Genomic DNA, 27876 nt, shown 5'->3' with positions numbered 1-27876 from the left:
TATGAACATATCAGGTGCCATGAGTCAGCATGACTGCATTGTTGTCAGCTGAGTTGACTTGGTCAGAAGCCTGTCTATTTTGGTAGAATGCTGGCATTGTTCAGAGTGCCTTCTGTCGTGTTACTGTCTTACTAGAAGTGATTTGTCATCCCATCAGTGCCCTGAGATGAGCTGTTCCTTTGAGGAGCCGAGAGTGAGCAGTCAATTGGCAGGTTTTATCTTGTGTGTCTCTTCTGGCAGAGCTTGTCTGCTCAGGAGCTGTGGTGTTGTAATGCTGTTGTTTGTTTTTTCTGTCTCAGAGCCGAGTGATAGCTGTGGATAAAGAAGAGGCTGCTGTGGATCTCACCAGGGAGAATGTACATAGGTACAAGCTTGCATATTATCTATTTCTTGTAACCTGTTACTTGGGAATCATGGAATGGCGTGGGTAGAAAAAACCCACAATTTCAACCCCCCCACTGTGTGCAGGTCACCAACCAGCAGACCAGGCTGCCCAGAGCCACATCCAGCCTGGCCTTGAATGCCTCCAGGGATGGGGCATCCACAGCCTCCTTGGGCAGCGTGTTCCAGTGCCTCAGCACCCTCTGGGTGAAATGATCAGGAGTCCCTAATATTTTGAACTGTGTTTCGTGTTTATCACCATGGGAAACTAGAGTATTTTTAATCATTTGAGCTCCCAAAGAGTGTAACAATTCAAGAAAAAGAAAGTTTATATTTACCAGAGGATTTTTTTCCTTTCAGTTGTGAATGCACTTTGCAAAGGCAGCAGCCTAAATAAGTCAGTAGTACTTAAATGCTGTCTTCCAAGAGTTTTCAAAGCATTTCGTGGTCACTATTGGTCACTATTGTTCTTTTCTATGGTAAACTTTAATCACCAAGAGGTAAGAACGTCTCTGTCACTTGAGAGGTTAAGGACAGGTATAGTGTGAACCTTTCTCTCTTTTGCTTCCTACCTAAAATTCTGCCATGCTTGTTCCTGTCACTACTCCTCTGGTTATAAGTTTACACTCTTCACTCTGTTGTCACGGTATCCTTCAGTGCCCTCCTTGTAGCCTTGGATTTGATGAGAAGGGTGCTGCTGTGCACACACACCTGTGCTGTGCCTGGGTGCTGAGACCTGCTGAACAGATTGTACCTAATGCAGAACAGCATTATCTCAGGATAACCTTGTCCTCCCCAACAGATCATTGCTCAGTGTCATGGTTCTATGATCTGCATAATGCAGGCTGTTCTGGGTTGTCACCATCTTGGTGAGCACCACGACTAGAATCTGTGTTATTTTTGAGTCCTCTTAGAGATTGTGAAACGTACAGAGCTCTACTACGCATTTGTATTCTCAGGAACCTCTGAGCATGAATTTGAGCAGCCTTAGGAGGATTTCCTGTTGCTACCTTTTTTGGAGTCCGGTACAGCTATGAGTCTTAAAAGTGATACTCATTAGCTGATGTTACTGTCCGCGAGGCCCATGTATTCTTTCTTCCAAAGCTGCTGCTGGCATACTGGTTACAGAGGCAGGCTGCTTCTGTTTCTAGCTGTCCCGAGCTGTATCTGTCCACTTTTTGCAATCCAGCTGCAGATCTTTCACCATTCTGAGGTGATGGTAGAAACAAACTCTTCCCACACTTTCACCTCTCTACTAAACTGTGCCTCCTATTCCAGATATGGGGAGTGGCCAGCACATCCTTCTGATATATGAGTATCAAACCAAGTTCTCTTGCAGTTTTACAGAGATCATAATAAAAACAGGCCAGATCTTTGCCTCCTTTGTAGAGTGTTGTTCTGGCATATGGGAAAATGTGTCATAGTATCCTTGGCTCAAGGATGGGTATGGGGAGCGTAATTGCATTGCCAGAGAAACTCATATTTCTCAATAGATATTTTCATTAAGCAAATGTTTCTCTTGTCCGTGGTGTGGTGCCCTGCACATCTTGCAAGAGTAGCCAGTAGGATAAGCTGTATTACTGCTGAAGCCAGCTTGGTTTCTGCCTTTTTACCACAGCTGTGTTATTTAGGGAGGAATGCTTAGTGAAGTCTTGGTTGCAGTGAATCAATGCCAGTACCAGATTACCCAGCTGTGTACGCTGTGGGTAGATGCAGAAATCCTTTTATTTCTTGATGCTGCTGTAGTTGATGAGGCAGTACCAAAGGCCCTCAGCAAACAGGACTTGGGTATAATGGCTTTGTTGCAGCATGCTCTCTGAAACTTGCTTGGGTAGCCCCAGGATGTTACGCTGAAGAGTTGGAAGGAGGAATCTGACACCATGGTGGGTCTCTCCCAGGAAGAGACAGCATATTGGAAAGAGCTCTAGTTTTGTCAGAGGATTCTCTAGACATTGGCTGTAACAGGGCAAACTCTATCTGCAACCATCTGCTTTTGCCAGTCAGGGAATGGCATCCCCTGAGGGTGGAGTGGAGTTGTTCTCCACCAGCACTTCTTGCCCAACATTGTCTCTCTAGCTTGGCAAAGTGCATTCTCTGTCATTGTTCAAACGTCTTCTCAGAAGCCAGAGGCAGAACTCATGAGAAGAGAGGTATTTTGATGGGCAGATTGCATAGCTGAGGAATTAGAGGTTATGTTCCTTCTTTGCTGCCTCACTCTTTCTGCTTCTTTAGTCTCTCTTGCAATCAGGCTGTGAATAAGCACCAAGGCAGTTTTCAAACTGGCATCTCTTTACTGTTCCAGGAGTGTCAAGGTATCTTCAAGGCTTTAAGGCAGGCATGTCCAGCCCATGGGCTGCATGTGGACAGCACAGCTCAAACTACAGCCATCAGCTGAGCAGCTCAGCCTGGTGCACAGCCTCACTTAACAACCAAACATGGGTGTGCTGCTAACCCTGTCTGGGCTGAAAGCGGGGCACGGGACGCAGCGCAGGGCTGACTGAAGGGATGGCAAATATGTGCATTCTGATGTATTGGCTACATACAGGCCTGTGAACAGTGAAAAATAGGCAGCTGTGCTTTCTGCTGTGATCAAGGAATTTGAGAACAGGTTTCAGGGTGGCAAAAAAGTGTTGACTTTTGGGGTTTTTTTTTGTATATTTATGACTATTTTCAGTCAACATAAATGCATTGCCTGCGAATTTTCCAATGGCTGTGTAGAGTTGCAATCAGATATTCAACACAAATCTGATCATGTCTTTCTACTGGACTTTCATAATTCCTATCTCAGCAGAGAGAAATATCCCTCACTTCACAGTCACACCTTATTAATGTCATTGCTTTTCGGCAGTACGTACATTTGTGAAGTGTTTTCATGGATGAAGCACTGGAAAAATAAAATTTCATCAAAAATCTCAGACAAACACCTAAGAATTGCAAGTGCTACCATGGAATCAGACTGTTCTGTTAGTTTCACAAACAAGGTCAAACATCCCACTAGTTTCATGGTTTTGTTGTTTCCTTTTTAAATGTTTTAAGTAAAAAACTATTGAAAATTAAAGCAAGTTTTGTTGCTTGTCAGCTATATTATGTATTTTAATGGGAGCTGCTCTGAAAGGAATGCCTCCTGTTTTATTACGTTGGCCTGCAACATCAGAGGTGGATCTTGGTGGCATGGCAGTAGAACTGGACCTTCCCACCTATATTCCATTACGTTTTATTGCTGTGCAGCAGCAGTGGGGCAGTCAGACAAAATTGCATAGTGGCATGAAAGCGTGTGTGAAGTAAAGGTGGGTCACTGAATTCCTCCATGTGGGAAAAGATGGCACCCACTGACATTCACTGACACTTGCTGAACATTGGCACAATCCAAAGAGTGGATGTGCATGCAGTGAGGCAGTGGGTGATGTGTTTCTGCAGTGGCAACAGCATCAGTGGTAAAAACCTCCACTGGTGCAGGTTTTTACTAGTATGGCATGCAAGCTCGTGTTAACTGCTGACAAAAATACAGAGCTAACAGTGGTGATTATGTTGAAAAATAGGTTTTTGTAGCTGAGAATTTGGTCCATTAAGTATTGTTACTGTGCTTGTTTTATCTGTTGTAGTTTCCATGAAAATAAATAAGAGGCATTACTTCTGGAGTGACCTACACATATGGTGCCTGAGACAATTCCTGTTTACTTGGTGTGGCCCAGGCAAGCCAAAATGTTGGACACCCATGGTTTAAGGGGATCTGTCTCTGGCAAGAATCATATTCTGTTGCAAGCTGGGAGCTAGAGATGGATTGTGCCAGGCTGAGGCAGACTGGAGAACCATGCAAAGGCAATCTGGCAAACTTGAGGCTGTTCTGCTTTGGAGTGAGTCAGTAAATCAGAGAGATCAAAATCTCAGCCAAGATTTTTTCCAAAGAAACAGTGAGGTGTTTATAGACCTGTTTCTTAAAAATAACAAACCTCCCTGCCTATGTGCTGTTTTGTCACAGGTGAAGGGAGAGTTGTTTGTGTCTCCGGTACATTCAGGGATTCTGCCAGTGTGAGCACCCTGGGGAGGTCTGGTTGCAGATGAAAGGTGCTGAGCAAAACATATCTCCCAGTTAATGTGCACAGGCATGTCAGGGATGAGAAAGATCATGAGTTAGAAAGTAGCACCTGAGAAACCCAGCCTGTTTTAAAAGCATTGCACTGAACAGTCTGTGCGTGAGCCGTTCCTATAGGAGTCTCTCTTCCTGGTCTATGTCTGCCACAGGAGCTGTGCTGCACTGCGTGTGCTGGCTTCCTGCTACTGTGCAGTACAGTCTCATCACCTTCATGCACTCATGTGCCTAAAAAATACACTCAGATGCCAGAACGCTGCTAAGATCCAAATCAGCAAAGAGGCTGGGGAAAGAATGTGGCAAACATGAGCAAGTTGTCTTCGCTTACCATGTCAGATTTACGTATTTGATGCATTTAATTTTGTTTTTCTCTGCTTCTGAGCTCACCTGGGGGAGGCCTTTAGATATAATTAATATGTATCTGAGGGAGAATGCTGCTGTGATGTAGAGGTGTATTTTGGATGCATGGGAGCTCTGCGCTGGAATCATCGTGGGTGCTTTCTGCTTCAGACAAAGAGCACTTCCTAAACTTTCCTTGCAGCTTGGGAAAAATCCAATGACAGTCAGTGGGATAGTACATACGTGTATCAGATAAGAAGAATGATAGTTAATGGCCTGTTTATTGAATGTGTTGTTCATGAGCCCACACAGACAAGACTCCTAATCTTTTTGCCCTTACATCTGAACTTTTCTCTATAGGCTGCAACTCCAAGACAGGATCCACATCCTCCACCATAATGTTTCATATGGTAAATCTTTTCATTGTCTTAATCCCCTTTATATTTCTTCCTTTTTTACTGTCCTGGTTTATCCGGTTTGGTAGTTGTCTGCTAGGCTGTGCTAGACCAAGAGGTGTGGAGGAGCCAGGAGCTCCAGTGTTGCAGATTCATTTATGCACTTCCTTTCACACCGTTCATTTTGACCCTCTATTACTGCTTAGAGGTATGTCTGCAAATCTGAGCTCATTCTGGCTGTGTTCCATCAGTAAGCCAACCAGTGCAGTCCAGAAGCCTGTGTGGGTAAGCCTCGTGCTGAGAGGCGGGCCTGAGGGCCGTGCCATGTTTGTGGAATTGCATGGTGTCTGGGTCAGGGCTGGTGCATGTCAGTCCAGATAGGAGCACGAGTGTAGCAAGCTGAACTTGTTGGCAGAAAAGCAGGTCTTTAGTTGGTTGGTACTGCTGAGGATGTAGCTCTTCTGCCTGTTGGAATACCTTCATCAGCTCTGGTAAGAGGAAAGATGTGCATCCTGACAGCTAGTTGTAACTCTCTTAGTTAGGTCTGTGTAATGTGTCAGGTTCCAGTAGTTGCTTTAGATCCAGTTGGGCTCTGAGCTCTCCAGGACATCGAGGTCCTGTGTTAGAATTTCTAAGATAGATATTCTTCTAAGCAGGGCTGTTGGTCCCCAAAAAAAAGATACTTTGCCTGTGCTCATCTTCATGTCATCTTGCATACAGGGTGGGAGGGTAACCAGGCCCAGCTATCCCCAAAAGAAATGGGGTGAAATTCTATGAGAGAGAAACAGAACCATACACACATCTGCATGTACCTGGAGAGATAGTTTTCTGGATAGGATTTTGATATTGAGCTTAGAGGGAACATTGCTATGATTGAGAGCTGGCTGTGATTCTTTTTTAGGTTCTGCCAAACATCTGCTACCTTGGGGCCCAATGGACTTCATAGTCAGTAACCCTCCATATGTCTTCCATGAAGACATGGCTTCCCTGGATGCAGAGATCCTCTGGTAATCAGACACAAAGATTTTCCATCTCCTGTTCCTTGAAGCAAAGCTTTCTGGCTGCTTTCTTATATTACACACTCACTTGCACACAGAATGGGGAAAAGTAGTAAGCATGCATAATTGTAGGTGTGTTCATATATGGTATTCAATAGTATAGCATTACTTTGGTACTGCTTGCAAGTCTGAAACAACTTTAAGTGTTAATAAAAATGGAAGAAGCGCACACTTTGTCATTGCTAAATTTCCAATCCAAAACTGTTCCAGAACATTTTTCATGTCAAATTTTTTTTCACAATTGGTTTGAGTGTATGAAAGTAAGAATAATTAATCAGAGCAGCTTTTTGTGATGAAAGAAATTTAGGTGGAAATACTGTCACCCATTTTAATCACAAGACTTGCCTTAAGCAAACAAACTCACACAAAGAAGCACTTTTGGGTTGTGGCACTGTTTTGTCTGTGCTGGCCTTCCTCAGAAGCAATTGTCATGCATGTCAGGGCAGAGTCCCATATTCACCCCTAAGCTAAATGTGTAGGGTAGCAGATTCTGTCCTTGAAAGTGGCTGAATTTTCTGCATCTGAATTTGCTCTGCTAGATTGTGGTTATTGGCATAGTTGAAATAATACAAATGCTCTTTTGCTGTACAACCCACTCTTTCCCTGTCTAGCTAGCACATCCTGGATGCAAGTGACTCAAAGTCTTAAGAAAAAGTCACAGAATCACAGAATGTCTTGGGTTGGAAGGGATCTCAAGAATCACGAATCTCCAACACCCTGCCAGATGCAGGGCCACCAACCTCCACATTTCATAGCAGCCCAGGCTGCCCAGGGCCCCATCCAGCCTGGCCTTGAACACACGTCCAGGGATGGACGGGGCATCCACAGCATCTCTGGGCAGCTGTTCCAGCACCTCACCACTCTCTATGTAAAGAGCTTCCCCCTGGCATCCAACCCAAATCTTCCCTCCCTCAACTTCAAACCATTTCCCCTTGTCCTGCAGTTATCTACCCTTTCCAAGAGTTGATTCCCCTCCTGTTTGTAGGCTCCCTTTAGATGCTGAAAGGCTGCAATGAAGTCACCCCACAGCCTTCTCTTCTCCAGGCTGAACAAACCCCGCTCCCTCAGCCTGTCCTCATATGGGAGGTGCTCCAGTCCCCTGATCATCTTTGTGGCTCTCCTCTGGACCCTCTCCAACAGCTCCCTGTCTTTTTTGTACTGGGGGCTCCACACTTGGACGCAGTATTCCAGATGGGGCCTCACAAGAGCAAAGCGGAGGGGAGCAATCGCCTCCCTGTCCCTTCTGGCCACCCCTCTTTTGATGGAGCCCAAGGAATGTTTTCTGCTTGTGCTCAGTTTGGGGTTTCTCAGCCTTCTTACTCCCTGTATTTCTCATAAAAGCAATGAGTGCTCTCACCTGCTGTAACTGGGCTGGAGTTTATTAGTTGCACCTTTGCCTGTGGAGCAGGGCAGTGCATGCTCAAGGGCATGGCTCATGCTGTATGAATTGCTATTAATGCCTTATTTCCAACCTCTAGCTATGAGGACCTTGATGCACTGGATGGGGGAGATGACGGGATGAGAGTCATTAAAATAATTCTGACTCTGGCTCCTTCTCTTCTGAAGGATTCTGGGTGAGCATGGTCCTCCTTTTGAATTTCACATCTTCTCTCTATATCTGTAACTACTGTTGTTGTTTTATGCAGGATGTAAAAGGAAAATAACTGCAAAAACGCCCATCTAGTAATAGTAGTGTATTTTTGTTTGTTTACTAAAAAAAAATAAAAAATGTGTATTAGCAAAATCAGTCTGAAATTTGTTCATATGGGGATATGGACCTTCTTTGACCAGTGCTGGTGTTTCATAGTCATTAACAAAATGAGGATCTTTAAAGCTCAAAGCAGCAACAGAAGGAAGGTGAGAGAGAAAATGGAGGGAGAGGAAGCGCGAAAAAAAGCTTTCCAAGCAGGAAAGCTGTTGAGGGAAAAACAACGCACTGCTCTGTGAGAATGGATGTAGATCTGTTTCATTCTTTAATTAGGGGAAGCTTGTGTGTTGTGCCAGGAGTCAGGGCTGGATATCCTGGGAGAATAATGGTAATCAGCCAGGGTTCATTTCTTAAACGTTAGATTTCTGCATGAGGGATGCTTGAGACTGATTGGTTTCTATTTGCTGTCATGGGGGATTCATTTCATGCTTGAAAATCAACGTACTGATACCCAAATGTCTTTTGTGCCCTGGCATTCTCATATCCTGTTGAAAATTCCTCGCCTTAATAGCATTAGAGAGATCGTTGAAAATCTGTTGTTTTGGGAAGAGGAATAGGAGTACTGAGAAGCACAATGGAAAGAATAAGTTCCTTATTTTTTGCTCAGCCACAAGAGCAGAAGTTGTTCCCCAGGGCTTCCCAGCCGGAGACATCAGCCCATGGGGATGGCTGTTAAGACATTTTTCCTAGTCCCTTTTGTGTTTGTTTTATAAGGTGGAGCCCCCATTGCGGGGTGGGAGTCTTTTAAGGTCAATAACGAGAACCACACCCAGCTATAATTAGTTTGGTGGGAGTGTTCAGTGTGGGACTGCTCAGGAATTCTCAAGAGAGTGTAGGGTTGGGGCTTGGCCTCTGTGCTTTGCCTGTTTAACTTGTATCTTGATAAACTGTCAAAGGCTGCAGTCCATTTCCACATGCCTGTAAGCTAGGGTGTTTCCACCTCATTGTGGGAGGAGAGTTTCAGAAATGGGCCCATGTCACAAAGTCTGACTGCAGCCAAAATGGAAAAGGTCCTTTGTGACAAGCTGTGTCCTGGTGCTTTGTCTGAAGCTGTCTGACTAGGTCCCTTTTCCCTGTTGCACTCTCCTTTGTATAGTCATGTGTAAGACTGTATGACCTGAAACCTGGTGGTGGTTTCATAACTCATCTGTGGAGATGATTATCGCTGTAAAATGTGTGTACTGACTTGTACTTTGACTCTCACTACTGGGACTTAATGTCACTGTGCTTATACAAAGGAACTCCACGTTGCCAGTCCAGCATTCAGTGTTCGTGCATTTGCATCATAGAACAGCCTGCTCCATTTTGGGCATCAGAAAAACAAAGCTGGTGATATTCCTACACGGGGTTCAGAACAGGTCCTCACATCTCAGTACCAGGATATAACTGCTCTCAAAGAGGAGTACCATGAAAGTTCCCCTTTAGATCAACACTTTCTCCCTCTGAAGGAAGCAGTTGGCATCTGTGTCTTAAACAGATAGCTGCAGTCTGTTTTAAGATCATTGGTTTGCAGTGTTCCGTAAAAGAAGATTTTAGTTTTTCTCAGCCTAGCAATCTAGTTATGTGCATCTCCCCACATCTTTTCAGGAGTGTGTTTCTGGAAGTTGATCCCAGGCACCCTGATTTGGTGGAGGATTGGCTATGTGCACATCCCGACTTGCTCCTTGCCCTTCGTGCTGTTCACAAGGATTTCTGTGGCAAGTAAGTCTATTTTACGTTCAGATTTTTGTTTCAAGTATATGACTGTGTCTCGCAGAGATTAGATCCCTGCATCCTGATATACTGAATGAAACTCAGCAAGAGAAAGTCAGCAGCTGAAGCCAACCTTTAAAAAATCAGGGACTCTTTTCAACTGTCTGAACTTTCTTATATCATGAGATAATCTGGCAAGTATTTCTGAGTCATAGTTTCTGTCACAGTAAGCATTTCTGATGGGGTGACTAGCTCTTTTGAGATTACTGCCATTGGAAAGTTGCTACCTTTATATGATGGAGGTAGAATCATGTTCACCCCAGCAAGACTTAAAGCTCTGCTCATTTTTCTCCCACAGACCCAGGTTTCTGCACATCCAAAAGCAAAGCAGATGACAACTGTACCAGGAACAACATCCTTTCTTGCAGTAAGCTTTTTCGCTGGTGAGCCCTTCTTGAATGGCTTCATGAAAGCTGCGTGACAAAAGAAATCTCCATTTTCCAGTGTATGACTTTTCCATGCAGTGACAAACCCCTCATTTCCCAACACAGACTTCATCTAGAGTTGCAGAGGATCACAGGAGTGTTTGGAAGTGTTTGACCTTCCTCAGGGAACCTCATGAAACTCTAGTTCACTCCGCTCAAGTGACTCGTTAATCTCAGGACCAAATATAGAAGAGTTCGCAGCTCCAGATATTTCCTTGCTGTGATAGCAAATTTCAAAGAAATGTGTTAAAAATACAGCTTGTCAACATGTCGTATCACTCATTTTGCTTAGGAAGAACATCACCTTTTTTTTTTTTTTTTTTCCAACCTTGAGATAAATTTTAGAACATGACCAAGCTGGATGACAATGGTCTCAACTCCAGCTTATAGTAGCTCACGAGTGTGCAGTTATAATGGGACATGACTAACTTGCACACTTCAAATTCAGGTTTCTTTTTAGGACCCTGATGCTTTGCTGTAGCTCACCAAAAGCAAAGCAGCCTTTGTTTCCTAGTCCTGCTGAATGTCATTGAAACATCGCTGCACGTTACACCATGATTGCTTAGGACAGACAGAGTTCTGAAGCTCAGATAAAGTGATTTTGGTCATACGTGGGTTGAGATGGATTTGTGAAGAGAATAGACAACAATCTGTGGATAAGGTAGCCCTTTCCTTTGGAATATACTCGTTTGGACTAGAAGGGAGAGCCTTTTATATAGACAGTTAAGGACCACAACTGGAAAAGCACCTCTCCCTGACATGCTTTCACTCCATATTTGAGGCTGTAAAGGGTCACTCAAGAGGAAGGAGTTCTTGGTGTTGGTTAAAATTATCTGAATCTGCAGCACCTGACACTTTGTGGATGCTGCCAGAAACAGTAAAACCATCGTAATAAAGGTAGTGTTGCCTGTAGGTTAAATTGAGTCTTGTAAGAAATGCTTTGCAATTGAGTTTTCAAACATGCTAGCAGATCTGAATAAATATCTGGGATCCTTAAATTGTTTCTGATAGTAATACTAATGCTTAACTTCCAGGTAAGGCTTTGAAATGTGAGACTTTACAAAGAAGGCCAGAATGACTGCTCCAGTTTCTGAGATGGAGAAGTCAAAAAGGTGAGGGAAAAAGAGTAGTTATACAAAATTTGACAGCAGGCTAAGTTTGAAGAAAGACCCAGTCTCTTGGCACCCGCAGGAACAGCTGAAGTCCATTTCTTTGTTGGAGAGGGCGACTTAGAGTAGAGTTGTATGAAACAACATTGAGAAAAGTCCTGAAATTGACAGTCAAGAACATGACATATGTACCAGTAGGATTAAATCCAAGCTGCTGCTGCTCACTGCTGTTTCTGAGGTTCTCTTCTTGATCATAGCTAGCCAGTGAAGGACACCAAAGGATCTGGATCACTCCAAATGAAAACATTTGCTGGGCCACGGGAGATGAGCATGGAAGGGAGAAAGAAGAAGACAGTGACCTGTGCTGTGAGTGTGCAGGCAGGCAGTCTGTCCATGCTGAACTTAAACTGCGTCGTCAGAAACGACGGGTCCTGCATCAGCAAGTTGGGCATTTGTTTGGAGGGCCAAAGCAGCTTCAGAGAGCTAATACATTTAGTCCTTTTCCCCCTGCCTGTGCTGCGCTCATTCACTTCTTAATATTTAAGCTTTGGCCCTGTTTTTTTGCAGGTATCTGAACTTAGGATTCACCAGTGCCCAGCTAACTGCACTTCAATCCCCTCCTCACCCTCTTTGTTCTTTCAGTTCTGCTCATACACCGGCCTTTCATCCCATCCCACCACTCTGCTTGCCTCAGGAGTTTTCCCATCCTATAAACTTAGTACGTGAAATTATGAGCCCTCATTGGACTGTGCTACCTGCTGTGGTTTATCACAGCAGAGGAAATGGGTGGAAAGGGACAAAAAAGGTTTGGTTAGAATGTACTTAATCCTAGGTTTGGAAATCAAGTATCAACCCAGCTGATTCTGGCAGTGGTGAGAGCAGATTGCGGTCAGAGAGATACTGTGGTGGTTTGTTTGTTTTTAGTAAATAATAACAATGTTAGCGTGTTTAGCTAAGTTTGTCTGGCTTAGGTCTTTAAATTTGATTTCTGAAATGTTTTGTATGAGTGTTGACAGTATTTATGAAACAGAGCTAACAAGCACAGTGTACATCTGCAGGTTGCTTTAGAAGCTGGGTGATACGCTACCTCGTTCCTGGAGGCATTCATGGCCAGGCTGGATGTGGCCCTGGGCAGCCTGGTCTGGTGGTTGGCCACCCTGCACGTAGCAGGGGTTGGAACGGGATAAGCATTGTGATCCTTTTCAACCCAGGCCATTCCATGATTCTATGATATGGGGGAGTTAAAGAGCATCATGTTGCTTTTTTGTAGGGGAAGGCTGGTTCCAGTAGTAGGTAGCTGCCAAACTAGTAGGTAGTGGAGGCAGGTGCCCCTCTGAGAGCACTGCTGGCTGAGCTGCAGGATGCAGCCGCCTTTTGCAGAGCAAGCACTTGTTGGAGCTCTCAGCAGTAGGCTTCCTCTGAGAGATGGACTCTTGGTCTAATCCAGTAGAATAAGTGTTAAATTCCTATATTTATAGCGAAAGCAATAACAAAAATGCTTGCATTTCTCAAGGCTTGCACTGCATAGTGGTTACATGTCTCTGGAAAATCACATGATGCTGCTGACCTTCTCGTATAGACAAGAATGAAGAAAAATTATCCTTCCTCCCAAGAGGCGGGATTTGTCAGACCCGCATCTGAGGGAATGTGCTGCTGTAGTACAATGTGTTCTTCATTGCTTTGCACACATTGGCCCAGGCTCCTTTTGGTACAGAAGCACTGCGAAGCTCTTTGGATGTGGAAGCTGCAAGAACCTCAGATACTCCCAGAGCCCTCGCTAAAGCACTGACTGTGTCTGCTGCCTGTGCCTGTAAGCACGAGGCTGTGCTGATGCCAGCAATCTCCTGTGCACGTCAGCCCTCTGCAGCCGTGCAGCTGCTCCCTTGAGCCACAGAAGGGCTGATGCTTTACATAATCACTGTCAAAATGCATTTAATTTTCTGGCATCTCAGTGGGTCTTCGGAACTGTATTGAAACAGCAATTTGTTTCTGAAGTGATGCTTTCAGAGAGGCCTTGTTTTCCTGCAGGACCTTGATGAGTGTGGTTCAGGTGTGTATTTCTGGAGAGTGACCTGGTACAAAGTGCCTACCAGGACCTTGCTGGCCTTCCGAGTTGGGGATAGGCAAAGCTTGGTGCGTGGCAGAGCCCTGCAGATGGTGCTGTATTCCCAGCCTGTTGTGCCTGTGGGGAGCAGGCTATCTGCGTGCTGGCAGTGTGGCAGGGTGCAGCCCCCCGCTCCATGGAGGACTCTGTGGATATGGTTGCAAAGTGGGGCTTTAACTCCATTCCTGTGCTGCAGTACAGGCCTAAGGTAGGGAGGCTGGGGGGGCCCTCGTGGCTGCGATACAGGACTGGAATTGTAGCTGCGCTGGTAATGGGAGGCCTGAATCCCCCTGCAGGGCTGCACTGATCCATGGCTTTCGGCAATCTGTCTTTGCTCTGGTGTAACTTACAAGTATACATCCTGAAATGCAAGTGCCACCCCTGTTTTCCTGTTCTGCTCAGAGTGTAGGGTGGAAGGGACTTCCTAAGATCCTCAGAGGGTCTAAGACATGTGCAGTAGGGATGAGACCCTTTTCCAGGTGCAGAGCTGGCAAATGCAGAGGGGACTCAGTCAAGGTGGCACAGGAAGCCTCTGGGGAGCTAGATGACTGAATGTGTGGGGGTACTGCCAGCAGCCAGTTCTGTGATGCAGGGCTATAGAGTACAGTGGATTGTAAGAGAGCTCAACAGTCATCTAGCATAATTTCCCTGTCCAAGTAAGGACCAACTTGGCTTACATCATTCTTGTTTGCCTAATCTGACTGAAAAGGCTTCAGTGATGATTGAGATTTTTGAACATGGTCTGTTTTGAAGCTTCATTGTTTTTACAGCAGGAAAGTACCTTAGTACCTACTTGTCCTTGCTTTCATTGAAGCTGGATACTATTCTTGTCCTGAGGCTTTGCTCTTTCCTCAGAGCAGCTTCCCTGTATTAGCCTGTTCCCTTACAGTCCTTATTTCTGAGGAAACACCAACATGGTGTTTTTGTGGATCTCTTGCATGCCCTTCCTTCCCTGCCGGAAAGGGAGATAGAACATGCTGAAAGGAGATGCTTGTGCTTGTGGTGATTGAAATAATAGAACTGCTACAGCCTCTGTTATTGTGGGGAGAAGTTATTTCCCAGGCAGAGGAGACCAGGCCAAAACTAGCATTAATGTTTTGTTTGTCTGGGCAAGTTTTCAAAAGCTGTATTTAAAGTTTTTGTTTAGAAACTTGTTTTCTTCTGCTGAGGGTTGCATCCAGAGGGACAAACGCCCAGCGGGAGAAGTCTTCTCTCTCACAATTAAGATGATTATGAGATACCAAGAGAGACTTTATCAAGTTTCTTCAGCTGATTGTCTCTTCCACAGATGTTTTAATGTGCTTTTAGTTAAGCATGTGGGCTTTCAGATGTTCTCCTTCCCTGTGGAGGGTCATCTCACAGCCTTTCTCTGCTGCTTTTGCCTGGCAGCTGCTCACAAGGCTCAGCATGATTTGTACAGTGCCTGGTGAGTACAGCAGGTTATTTACATAGTGCTATCCCTTTGCACTGGGTTCATAGCCAAATCATACTTGTCATTCAGTTGCTGAGATTTGGGACAGGTTGCATAAGCTACTGTAACATCAAGGATGTTCTAACAGCATGCAGTAGTTGCAGAATCAGGCCTGTAACCAGCTCTCTCTTGCCTTGCAGTTGCTTCTTTGTGTCAGTTGGGCTTAGAATGACAAGCCCAGGGTTCAGAGCCTGCACCTAACTGTTCCCAGCATTTGCACCAAAGACTGGAGTGCTTCTCCAGTCTTTGTGCCTGTGAGAAGGAGGTGGTGCCTTGCAGGATGCTGATCTGTGTGGTGTTTGCCCCTTGTCAGTCTGGTCTCACCCATGGTGAGTCTGGTGGACCAACCTTCTGAAGGCAGAATAAATGTGTAAGCAGTTTGCGAGATTGCTTGTTCACTTCAGTTTGGGTTTTTGGTCCCTTCTGGAGACAGTGTGTATGGATCGTGTTAGGCTCAAGGTAGAAAGAATGGAGAAGAATGTAACAGGATGAGGAGCATGCTGGTAGCGAGTGGTGAGATCACACTGACCTGTGTGCTCTGTGCACACAGCTCCAGGGCTGGACCTGCGCTCAGACCTTTGGGTAAAATGCTGTGTGCAAATGTACTGGAACACTTGCAAAATCAGCTGTATTTAAGGGATTGTTTCTTTGCTTTAAATTGCTTTAAATTGCTTTCTCTAACACCTGAATAAGGAGAAATCTATGTGCTGGAAGATTTCAGTGTGGGATATAGACGAGTTGGAAGGACAAATGCAGAGGAACCTGGTGGCATCTCTTCCTGCCCGTGAGCATGGCTCCAGTAATCCCACCTCTGCCCAAAAACAGGTGTTGCTTGTGTTCTATTGTGTCTGTTTCCTGGTCAGAGTCAAACCAGCTGTTCTGCTCTGCTCCCGTTGTGAAGTGTAACACCACAGAAACTTGCAACTGGCTTGGGCCTGTGTTGGGATTTGCCAGACCTGTATTGGGATCCCTGCTGTGTGACCTTTGGCACATTATTGCTTACTCTGCCTCCTGCTGCAGTGCTTGGGATAAATATCACTTTACTCTCTCGGAATATTTTAAGAGTGCCTCACATCATGGAAGCGAGGCAGTCGGTTACTGTAGAAAGCTCTGCAACTGTCCTGTGGTATTCACCTCAATCATACCGAGAGAATGAGCTAACAGCACTGTGCTACAGCATGATCAATCAGGTTTGTTGTGCTTATTTTCGGTGATGCTCGTGCAAAACCAAAGGATGTGGGAGTAAGTCAAAGTTACCATTGCTAGATTTTCCACAAGTGCATCTCTGAGCATGATGAGAGCACGACCCAGGCAAACCAGCCTGCTGCAGAGTGCTGAGGAAGTTAGGTCTGCATCCTGTTCACAACAGCCAGTGGTGCTTTTGCAGTGCAGGAGGATTAAATACATTGTTGCTGCAGTGCTGCCACATGTGGCCTCCATGGTTTGTCTACTGTACATGGTTCACATCAGAACTGCAATTTTAAATAGCAGCTTCATAGCTCTATGGATCTTTATCTTCATCTCTTCCTTTCACATTTTTTCCTTTTTCAGCAAACCTGAAAAGTCACTTTTCTTTGTCTTGCATGCTCCTACAGTTTTGTTGAGAATAGGCATCAACAAGAAACTAGTTTCAGTTGCAGTATTGCAACCATAAACGTGGCTACATGAGCAAAGTTACCACAGGATATAAAGCCTTAGAACAAGCATGCAAACAATCTCATGCCTGGGGAGGAAACTACCTCACCACCATTAGGTACCTGATCTGGTTTCAGCTTGTTTAAGTAGTCTCAGCCTTTATTCTTTCTTCTGTGACAGCTGCAGTGTTCTGAGATCATCCTGCCCATGGTGTGGAGCATCAGGAAATGGATTCTCATCCCCCAGGCTAGAACTGCAGGGTGGTGAAGAATTTGCAGTATGGAAAAGAAAAGTCTACCATCTAAACATCCAGGACCAATGCAAATGGCATGGGAAAGGGCTCAACTGTTCTTAATGACACTTCTGGCAACCTCACTGGACTTGTTTCTCACTTCACTGCTTCTTATCCTCTTTTAAACAGTATAACCATTACAGCTGTCAGCTGGGAGGATGATAGTGCCTTGAGAGTTGGAAGTAGTTATTGCTATTCCTTTCTCTTTGCCTGAATAAAAGATGGGAGAATGTGGCCTGAGAAGGTTTGGTTTGAGGAGCCTCGACCTTGAGATGTAGTATGAGGGCAATTTTCAGTTTGCATCACTTGCAGAGTCATTGCTAAATACAGCAGGACTTGGGCATGCAAAAATGCAGGGCGTGATGGAGGAGGAGGAGGGAGTGGAGACCAAACCACTTTGTGGTCCACCTAGAGAAGACAAGATCCTTCAGAAAGAGTGTGGTCAAACAAAGCTGAGACTTATAGGAGGGATGGCCTGTGCTGCCAAGTTCCTGCTTTGCTAGTCTGAAATGAAGTGCACAGGTGCAGAGCTGAATGTCCATAAGGTACTGGCTTTGTACAGGAGGCAAACTGAGTATCTCTGCTTAATGTGTGCATGTCAGAGGGTGAATGGAACCCCTTCTGCAATGTGGATGGTTTGTGGTGGCCCACAGTGAGCAACGGTGCAGCAGTGAACTGAGCATGGCACTCTGAGCAGCCTCATTCCATCAGAAGCACAGCACTGCTCTCACTGGCACAAAGATGCTGCTTGCATGAGTTCCTGTAAACACCAGTTGCAATGCTAAATGTGAGTGTATGAGAGACCAATGGTTTTTAGTGGGCTATCTTGAGCAACTCTTAGTGTAAGATTTGGATTTCCACTTGGTGCTTGCTGATGTAGTTTCAGCTGCCTACCTGCAGCTTTCTTCCTGACAGTTAGCTTGTCTCCTGTGTTTGTATATGTGCTACAGCATGGGCTCTGTGGGGCACAGTGTGCTATCAAGAGCCTGCTGCAGTGGAGTCCTGAACCTAGTAGCCTGAGCTGCTACAAAAGCAGCGTTGCCCAGTGCCTTCTGATGGCAAAATCCTCACTGTTGCTCTGAAATACACATAGGTTTGTGTTGGGCTTTGATAATCCAGAGTAGGAGCTGAAGTCTGACCTCAGTGAAGTTGCCCTGCATGCTCCAGCTGGGCTGAAGTTGACCCATGTGGTGCTATGCAGTGTTTGTGTTCCATGAAACAAGGATTCCCTCATTGATTTGAGCCTTTCCAGGGACTTGAGGTTGTAAAGCTGGCAAGACTTTTCTCCTTTTCCACTGCCATTCACTGAGGATGACCTTCTGACCATCCCTTTTGACTTTGAGCTTGCTGCTTCTTTCAAGCCCTCCTCTGACCCTTTGCAAGCCAAGCACAGCGTGTTTGTATTGCCATAATGCCTAAAAGCTGTTCTCACAAGTTGTTCCATCTCTCTCTAAGCTTTCAGTACTCATTTCTCCTGCCAGTGTCTTGTGTAACTCTCCTTGTGCCAACACTGTTGGCTTCCATGGGTGAAGTTCCTTATGCTAGATAATTTGGAATGAACTTGTGACAGAAAAATCCCACTTTAAAATGCACTTTACTCCTGCAATGCCTTTCATCTGATTTTGTGGCTGATAGACTTTGCTGAGGTAAAAGTCATGCTGCTATAATGTGCTTTGTTTGCAGATTAAGGCTATCCTGCACTCAAACAAGACTTATTCATTTAATTTGTATGGACAGGGGGCACTCCGGCTGCAAGGAGTTTTTGTACGTCAGCTTCCAGGTCAGTGAGTTTTTAATCTCATTTGTGTCAGCAGACAGCAGCCCTTTGTTCAGCATCATAACCTTTTCCGCCTCAGTGACACACAGACGCACACGTTTGTGATGCAGATCCTGAATGTGCAGTAAACTCCATGGATAAGTTCCATAAGCCCAGCAAAGACATTATGTGTCTTACTTGGAGGATCAGCTGCGTGCTCTATTGACCAGTGTTGAAGCCAAGATTGTGAAGGCAGTTAATTATTCATTTATTTTTGCTTTTCCATCCATCATTGCCTATGTGAGAAAGAAAAAGGGAGTAGATAGTGAGTGAAGTGTTTGCTTTGAGCAGGTTGCCTTTGTCAGTTCTAAAAATCAGGATAAATATATTAGTTAACTATTATTTAATTTAGCAGCTGAATAACATTGTTTCTAAGAAGGGCCAGGGTGAGAAGGCCAGGATAGGTTATGAGCATGAAAGGGCCTGAGTCATGGACACAGAAGTTTAAAGATGAAGGCATCTGGCTGTTGCTGGTACCCTGATGGCAGCAGTAACTGCTTGCAGCCCCAGTCCGCGACAGCTGGTGCCTGCTAGCAGCTCCTCTTCTCATGCAGAGTGTGGAAAAGCAAGGAGCGCCTGGGAGGCACCATCCTGCTGCGGATGGTGTGCCCGTTCAGGGAGCTCGGAGGTATCGCAGTGCTGAAGAAGCTCGTGTGGGCACCTCAAGCGTCCCAGTGCTGGTCCTACACAGGAGCACGACACTTCGCTCAAGAACTGACCTGCTGCTGTTCTGGTTGAAGGGCCCTTTTCTGTGCTCTTCTGACCCAGCAGTGCCTTACTCCTCCACCAAAACCGTGCTCAGCCCTGATGCACTCGCATCCTGCTGGGCTCTACCCTCCTGCATCCTTGCTGTGGGTTCTTGCGGAATTCCCTCCATCCTGATCCTCTCGGACTTTGTCCCTAACAAAAAAACACTGCTCAGGCTTCTCGGAATTAATATGTGTTGCCCTAACTCAGAACTTCCACTTTCTGGGAAGTTCTGTCAGTTAAAGCTTGTTTGTTCTTTATTTTCCCCTTTAACCAGAATTAAATAGTTCACTTTTTAGATTTCCCATGACGAATGCTGTATCCCAGATTTTGATTTTAGAAATGCTTTGCTCTGTGATTTCTGAATTTTCATTTTGAATTACATTCAATTAAAGTTGTTGTACAACTTATGCTGATTTGCTAAGTATACACTGATAGTCAGAGTATGAGTATTGTGTAGGAAAACATTGTTTTGATTGATAAGATCAGCTGCTGCATAGTAGGATTGAAACATCTTATCTTATTCCCTAGAACAGGAAGTCCATTGTTTGCTATGTAATGAAAGCTTGGCAGTGCCATTATGACACCCAGGAACGTCTTCATCTAAGAAAGCAGGTAACATTTTGTTCTGTAGTATGATGCAATTCATCTAATCATCTAAAAGAAGATGAAATATTCCACAGCTACTGTCATGTTAGGGCAAGGCAGTAATGATATATGTGGTATAAAAACCTCCAGGATAAAATATGTGCAATTTGGATGTTCTGAAATAGAGCTTCTGAGCTGCCAAAAGCAAAGCTGTTCCAAGTAGCTTTGGCAGGAACGTTTATATCAAAATCAATGCTCTTTATAAAATCAAACAAATGTCTTCCTAAAAGAACCTTTTCCCATTAGAATACTTTGGTGGTGTTTTGTTTTTGTTTTTTTTTTTTCTACTAGTTGCCTCTGTCCCTGTGAAGGTAGTGAGTGCTTCTTTGCACCATGATTACAGAGTACTTAGCTTTCTCATCAGGGCTCAAACCCAAATCTCCATAGTGAAAGTCCTAAAAATTCCTTCTTTGCACAAGCTGCTCTTCTCTGGCTCCCACACAGGAGCATGCTGTTCAAACAGCTGCCATCTTTCCTGCCTCTCACACAGGGAAAGGACAGTGTGAGCTTGCTGCTGGGCCTCTGCCATCCCCCTGTTCTCCCTGCGCAGGGGAAATAGCAAACATAGTCATGCCTCTTTCTCTTTTCTGAGGTGCTGCCCAAACAAGCAGTACAGATGTGTTCCAGTAAAACAGGGAGGCTGGAGCAGGGGTGATAGCATATGTTAACTGGGGAACTTCGGAACTGTCAGCTCTCTAGTTTCCTTCCCTGTTACACTATGCATTGGAAGTGATGCCTAGCAGGTGAGCTTCTGATGCTCAAGTGGAGGAGTGTTTCTCTGGTTGCCTTAATGCAGTCATCACTGCAGACAATGGTGGGGGGCTACAGGTTGGGAAACTGAATTGTAGTGTGGCTCACAGCACAGGTGAAAACCTGTGAAATCAATCTCACATGAAATCGGTGAGGTTGTTATGCCGTATAGTTGAAACAAACTGATACTGTAGAGACAGATTACTCGTTTGTCTTAAGCAAACATTTGCTTTGGGAGTAGCATCCGCAGTAGATGAGCAGTTCTGTGAGGGCTGTGGCATGGCAGAGGATTGCAGTGACAATGCAGATTTTTCATGGCAGTCCATGTACAATCCAGACATCAATAGTTACAAGATATAAAGTATTCCAGCAGAGAAACAAGAGACAGTTAGCAATGTGCTGCCCAAACCAGTCTGCCTATAGCAAGATCAAGCTGCCATGTTCATCCACACTGCACCAATTTAAAGACTTTTTTTTTTCATTTTTATTATTGGTAACAGTGGGGAAAAAAAAGAAAAAAAGAAAAAAAAAAAAAGCCATACTTAACAGGGAATTCTAGGCTCTCCAGAAGTCAGAAATAAAAAAGCTGACGGCTTTGTTGCAGATGGAGAGATGAGAAGATGAGTGGCAGTTCCTGAGTTAGTATAGAACAGGCAGATTTTCTGAGCTGGTTTATGCTATGCAGCCTTAAGGCTGTTATTACTGCAAGGATCTGGGAGCAGCACATGAGGGCAGGCTATGAGGGCATTTCCTGGAACTGTGCCACTAAAATAGTACTGGGCAAGTTCCCATGAGCGTGCTCATCTGATTTTTATGTCCAGAAGACAACAAGATGTCCCCATTTGCATCAGTTCGCAGAACTAGATTAAGGTTGGGAGAACAGAGGAATTCTTTATTCCTTAAGCTAAGATCTGGATTTAGCTACATTCAAATTGATACTTTATGCAGGTATGAGAATGCCTTTGCTTGTTATTAACCTGTGCTGTGTGTGTCATTTTTGCTCTCTGGGTTTGTGCTCGAAGCGAGCCTTGGAAAGACCAGGCCAAAGGCTGCAATCAGAGAGACATCCCAGCTCAGGTTACAGCACCAGAAACTGCAGGGAAACCCCAATGTAATGAAGTGAGCAGGATTTTTTCCCCTTGAGTAGGGAGCTGGTGATTCGTTTGTAGGGACACATGGGGACAAGTGGCTCACATTAAGAAAAGAACGTCCCTGTTGCTTGAGGCAACTAGGAAGCTTCAGTGGATAAACGTGGCCATTTGGGATGGGGTTCGTCTGCGTCTTGGAGCTCTGGAGTCTGGTTAAAGGCTGCGTAGTTCTGAGTCAGACAGAGGTCTTGGATTTGGGGCCCTGATGGGGCACTGGTCCTGGCTGACCTGCAGAAGGTGCAGGCAATTGGTGGTGAGCAGAAAAGCCTACCAACAGGGGAACGAGGTCGAGGAGAAATGGAACTGGGGGAATCTTCTGTGAGAATCCGCTGGCTTCGAAGTCAGGGAGCAGAGCAGTACAACTAGTTCGCGGTGTGGGAGCTCTGCAGGAGCACAGAGAGACACTGGGATCAAGAGCAAGCAGCAGCTGGGAGCCTTGCCCACACAGGAGCCATCTGGCTTAGGTGCTAGCAGGGTGAGAACAGGGAAAGAGCTGGGTGCTATGGAGGCAGCCAGGCAGCAGAGGAGCTTTGATACTGGAAGGAACATGATTGGATAAGTACAGGGGCCGATGTGTTTGCAGGGATGGTTTCAAACAGGGTCCTGGTACAAACAGGGAGGTGTGAAACCAAGATTCAAGAGTGCTGGGAACACTGTGTGTGGTTCTGTCAGTAAAGTATGCTTACACAGGGGCAGGTGCAGAGCAGGGCTCAGAGGGTGAGTGAGGGCCAGAAAGCTCAGCAGATGAGTGAAAACTAAAAGAGATCAGTTTGTTTTGCTTAGCAAAACAAAGACAGGAAGAGGAATGTGATGTCTCTCTGTAAACACTTCATTGCAAAGTAAATACTAGAGGGGAAGGAGAGGTCTTATAATAAAGATCAATACTGGCACAAGGACAAATTGGTACAAAGTTGCTATTAATACACTTAGCCTGAAAATTAGACTTTGAGCTGCTAGAGGAGTGAGATTTCGGAACAGTGTCTCAAAGGGAGAAATGGAAACCAAAGGAACCTGAGACGCCTGCAGGAGCAAAGAAGGCAGAGAGTAAATTAAATCTCGGACGCAGTCTCATTCTGTTTCATGCGTGCCAGTGCTATAGACGGCCCAATCCCCAGGTCTGGGCAAGAGAGCAAGTTGCAGCAGTCAGCAGCAGTAATGGAGAACCAACAGCCAAGTTACAAGTCAGCTGCAGGACAAGGGGAGTTTCAAAGTAGCTGAGCTATGCAGATAGACAGCTTTGGCTGTATCCCAGTGTTTGAGGACAGAGACTTCACCAACCTGGCTGAAGGTAGAGCATTCCGACAGCATCTTGCAGAAGCAAAACCTGCAGAGTAGGATGCAATTGTAAACTTTCCATCTCCACTTCCCACTGCTGCCATTTTCTGTTCCCTTCTGGCACAGATCTGTGTTGTGGCTTGTAAGGTAGCTTTGTCTGTGTCCATCATTCCTTATATGCTATATTTCTGTCTATTTCTTTTCATTAAAGATTAAAATTTGTTCTAGGATGTATTTTGGGAATGCCTACAATTTTGGTGGAAACTTACCCTGACAGCCTTTAGGCATGAAATTTCAGAAGGAAGTTCAGTAGAACTGCCTTTGTCAGAGATGATATTAGGACCCTTTTGCAAACCATCTTGGTTAGGTTTACTTGGAAGTGTGGGAAAATGTTTTGATTGAGAGAAAATGAAGTCATTTCTTGGGAGTGTTCTCACAAATGCTCTGTTGCCTTGGGTCGGAGCTGAGGAATGCTCGCCATATTGCAAGCTGAAGTTTTCAAGCTAGAAAATAGGAGGAAAATGCAAGCAGATAAGCAAAAATCAGCTAACTAAAACAAAACATTCAACCCTTAGTGATGGCATACAGAAATGACAACAGTTTGGAACTGAGATAAAGAATGCAAGAAGAAGACAAAAATTAGATGTTAATGGACAGAATCCTGAATGAAGGAAGTAGCAGAGCATGCAAAGCAAGTATCTTTTTCAGATCATAATGAGACATCAACATTCAGGCAGAGAAACAACTTACTTCCCTTCCTTCTGGCTGCAAATCTGGAGAGCATCAGGGAGTGATGGGTGAAAGCTGGAGGAACACTGTTGCCTGTTCTGAAAAAAGAAAAATCTGTTTCTCATCTGAAATTTGCCATAGTATCCATGGTGCAGCTCTGCTGAGTTTGCTTTTGCATAGCATTTTTCTGTTACTAATAGACTTTAGTTATTTGCTCCCCGGCGTGATCCTGGTGTGGCAATAAAGCTAAGCAGATTGTTGGAAGGCTGCCATTGATGGATGGAGTCGATGCATTGGAAGGATATGATGAGTATAAAAATTCCATTTCCCAGAACAGGCTCATATCTGATGATGTGAAATGTCATAGGTCTTTCAGAAGTGGCCAGTCTCCCTTGCCTGCTGCTCATTAAAGAATGTGGGTCTTAGATTTTCAAGTGATCATGAACCAACAGGGAATTTTGATAGGGAGAAGGGAAACCTTGAAGGACTAACACAAATGTGGTCTGCAGGTAACAGATTTCCATTCCCTCCTTTTCCTGCAGTACCTCAACAAAGAAGTTAGAGACTCCTTATCTCATAAAGACATTTTTTTTTGTACTGAGTTGTCCAAAACTGTTCAGTCACAAGTATGCCTTCGTTCCAGGCTGCCTGAGAATGTTTGCCTGAGCATTATGAGGTATAGGAAGTGGCCTACTATATGCTGGGTACCCCCACAATCTTCTCTTTTGGTGAATGGAGGAGATAAAAATGGCAAGTGCTGCTCACTAAGAAAATAAAAGACTCAAGGACAATAATATGACTCTTTCTTCTAAGAACTTCCACAAATTCTCTTGTGCGTTCTGTTTCAGTCTAACATGGGAGATAGTTGGGACTCTCCCCTCTATGTACAAATTTCTACTTCTTTCCTTTTGTTTTCCTTCCTTCCTCTGCCATTCTTCCTTTTCTTTCCCTCACAGTCTAAGTGAAACCAAACACATTTCAGTCTTCCTCTTTACCTGTGGCTGTGGTGACGGTTATTGCTAAGAGCTGGTTCTTAATCCTTTTCACCTCTTGCTGCATTGATTTCAGTCTGGCCATAGGTAATGAGGGGTGAAGTATGCGAATCCTGCAGCGTGCACATGAGCTTAGATAGAAGAAGCTGGTTGAATTTGGAATTTGTTGCAGGAGATTCATTGAAAAGCCTAGCTAGAATTTCCCTGTCATGCGAACGCTCCTATTTTTGATTGTCAAGATTTTTCCATCAGAAAAATGAAATCCCTGCATAATGGCTCTTTATGTGAGAGGATACATTCACTCCTTCTGGCCCATTTAGGGCATCAGGACAAGTCTAATAAAAAAGGCACCCACGTCCCGTCCTACCCTTCTAGCACCCATTCCTGTCTCCACAATTAGCTTGGCAGCCGGGCTTGTTCTTCGTGCTGGTGCAGCATGTTCACTTGCACTGACATGGTTTCCTACTGCGGCGAAGGAAAAGGTTAAGAACTAAAAGAAGCTCTGCCATCATCCACAAGGCATGAGGAGCCCGGTGCTGCTCCTGCCCTGCAGAATTCCAGCACCTGATGGACTGGACCTTGCGGCCTTCCGTGAAAGGTAATCCAGCTCCAGGGAATTATAAATACCCTTTGGTGAGGCAGATGGGGAGCGTGGTAGGACAGAACGTGGTATGTCCCTGCGAATTGGTTCAGAAACAAGTGCTGTGAGCCTGTTCTTGAACTAAATTAAAGTTGGTGTAAAATGCAATGCACCAATAAGCAAACCTTGGCAATTTGGATGTGGAAGGCGTCCCATGCTCAGAAATGTTCAACCACTGCTTGTGGTTTCATTGTGTGGATGCAACAGATGAAAAGATGGGGCAGATCATGTTAGAGGATAATAATCAATAAAAAAATAAATCAATAAAAAAATTCATCAATAAAATGATGAAGAAGGTCTGCAGGAAATGGGGATTACCCTGTCTTTCCCCTTTCTTGGCTAGGTTCAGTCTTCTGTGCTCTTTGTAGAAGACCATTTGGAGACAGTGTGATGCCTCACCTACTGAGGTGGATTTAAATCTTAATGTCCACGTCTCTAGCTAGGATTATGAAATGTGCTATTTCTTTTTGACATTTGAATGCAAGGGTGTCTGCATTCTGCTGTTCAAAGTTTTGATTTAAACACAGCTGAATATTCCAGAAAGAGGAAGAAGGAAGACTGGTGTGATGCAACAGTCCACATTCAAGGCAGTAGTGCCAAGCTTTGATGAGGGAATCCACCTGAAGGAGGCTAACATTGTGCAATGCCCTGAGAGGACCCACGCAAACCAGAAACTACACTGACCTTCCTGCTGATTGTACTCTTTAGACCTTTTCTTCTGTGCTGCCACTAGCCAGAAGGAGCAATGCTAAACCACCCCTGCAAATGGTGAGACATTGGCTTCTCATTTTGCAGGGTTAGAAAGAGGGACAATATAAAAGTGAAGTTTAGCTGCAAATATGCCATATCACAATGATATTTGTGAGAGCCTAACTGTTAGCACAAAGGTGTAGTGCTCATTTTAAGAACTTTTCCACAGTTCTTATAGTTTTGCTGTGCTTGAGCCATTCAGATGGACACCTGTAGGAAGTGTCTGAAACACAGCACACAGGGTGATCTGTTTCACAGCCTTGGTCCACAACACACCTGTAATTTTCCACCTGAAACCCTCCTGCTGCTGGGAGGAGTTGGTGGGAGCGTGACTCATGGCAAGTGACTCTTGGCCTGACTGCCCCACTGGGATAAAATCTCTGCAGAGAGGGTTTGAAGGATTACCTGCTTTGATCACATGGGCTCACGTGGAGGCTTGTCTCCATCCTCTGTTTGCTGACAGGCATCTCATTTTGAGGCAGCTGCTCACGTTCTGCTCATGGCCTTTGCAGTGATGTTAGCAGAAGGATCCCTGCGAGATGTATTTACACTGTAACACACTGCAGCTAGGTTTAGGTTTAGTATCAAGTATTTTGGGTTCTATGTTTTATTCTCTGAAGCGACACCAAAAACATGACTGTTGAATTATTTGGAATTATTCTGTTTCTGAAGTCTGTCTGTTGGGTTCTGCTCCTGACTGGAGCACCCACAGCAGTTTGGGCACAGGCCCAGCTTGCACTAGTGCAAAACTGTCTGGCAGAGAACAGGTGTCTTAACGTGGATATGAATTATTTTTTCACTGATTTTTTCACTCCTTTCCTCACTGGCAGGGTAGCCGAAAGGCACAGTGCCACAAGGAAGAAGCAAATGGATCAGTTCTAATTAGCATGACAGCGCTGACGAGGATGAAACTTTGTGCTGGCAAAATGGGGCTGTATTAACTTTGCACTGATTTATTCCAGATTTGAGCACTGTTTGTCCTCATGCAAGCAAGGAGGAAGTGAAGAATTATACTTACTATTCATTTTCAGTGTTGCAGTTAATTGCAAAGTTCTCTGAAATATGAATATATTTCCTTTCCTAGTGTTTCCCCTTCCATTAAACTATACCATTGATTTCTCATTGATTTTGACTAAAAAAGGCCGTTCTTCGCAGCAACATTGTCTTCCCTTTTTAGTTGAATTGATTGCGCATTAATGCTAATTTGTAATTTTACCAATGCATTCCATGTTGCATTTAGCTGTTGTTGCGTCTTAAATCATTCAGCACTCTGTTTATCTGTATATAATATCTGTTCCTCAGCCTGATTCAGACTTGCAGAAGGCATTTATGTTTATTAGATAGCTGAGATGAACATTTTTGTTCTTTCTCGTCTAGTAGGAGACAGAGAGTGTGAGAGAGAGTGTATGAAAAAATAATATGCTCAGTACAGCTCAACTCTTTGAAAGGGTAGATAACAGCAGGACAAAGGGAAATGGTTTGAAGTTGAGGGAGGGAAGATTTGGGTTGGATATCAGGGGAAGTTCTTTGTTGTGAGAGCAGTGAGGTGCTGGAACAGCTGCCCACAGAGGCTGTGGATGCCCCGTCCATCCCTGGAGGTGTTCAAGGCCAGGTTGGATGGG

The 27876-nt window shown here is 44.7% G+C and overlaps 1 protein-coding gene across 1 annotated transcript in view; it reads left to right on the top strand.

Annotated features, from left to right (window-relative positions):
- Window positions 1–10058, top strand: part of HEMK1 (HemK methyltransferase 1, mitochondrial release factors N(5)-glutamine) — a gene marked incomplete at both ends in the record, with an annotated part of 29987 nt that extends 19929 nt beyond the window's left edge. The window contains 6 exons of the mRNA XM_079540471.1: window positions 300–364; window positions 5171–5220; window positions 6107–6212; window positions 7742–7837; window positions 9559–9672; window positions 10022–10058. Coding sequence (XP_079396597.1) covers window positions 300–364; window positions 5171–5220; window positions 6107–6212; window positions 7742–7837; window positions 9559–9672; window positions 10022–10058 — 468 coding nt within the window. The remainder of the gene's footprint in view (window positions 1–299; window positions 365–5170; window positions 5221–6106; window positions 6213–7741; window positions 7838–9558; window positions 9673–10021) is intronic.
- Between the last annotated feature and the right edge of the window lie 17818 nt (window positions 10059–27876).

This window comes from Tetrao urogallus, assembly GCF_951394365.1.
Source record: "Tetrao urogallus genome assembly, chromosome: 10".
Classification (NCBI taxonomy): Eukaryota; Metazoa; Chordata; class Aves; order Galliformes; family Phasianidae; genus Tetrao; species Tetrao urogallus.
This window is presented reverse-complemented; position numbering and strand designations above follow the sequence as displayed.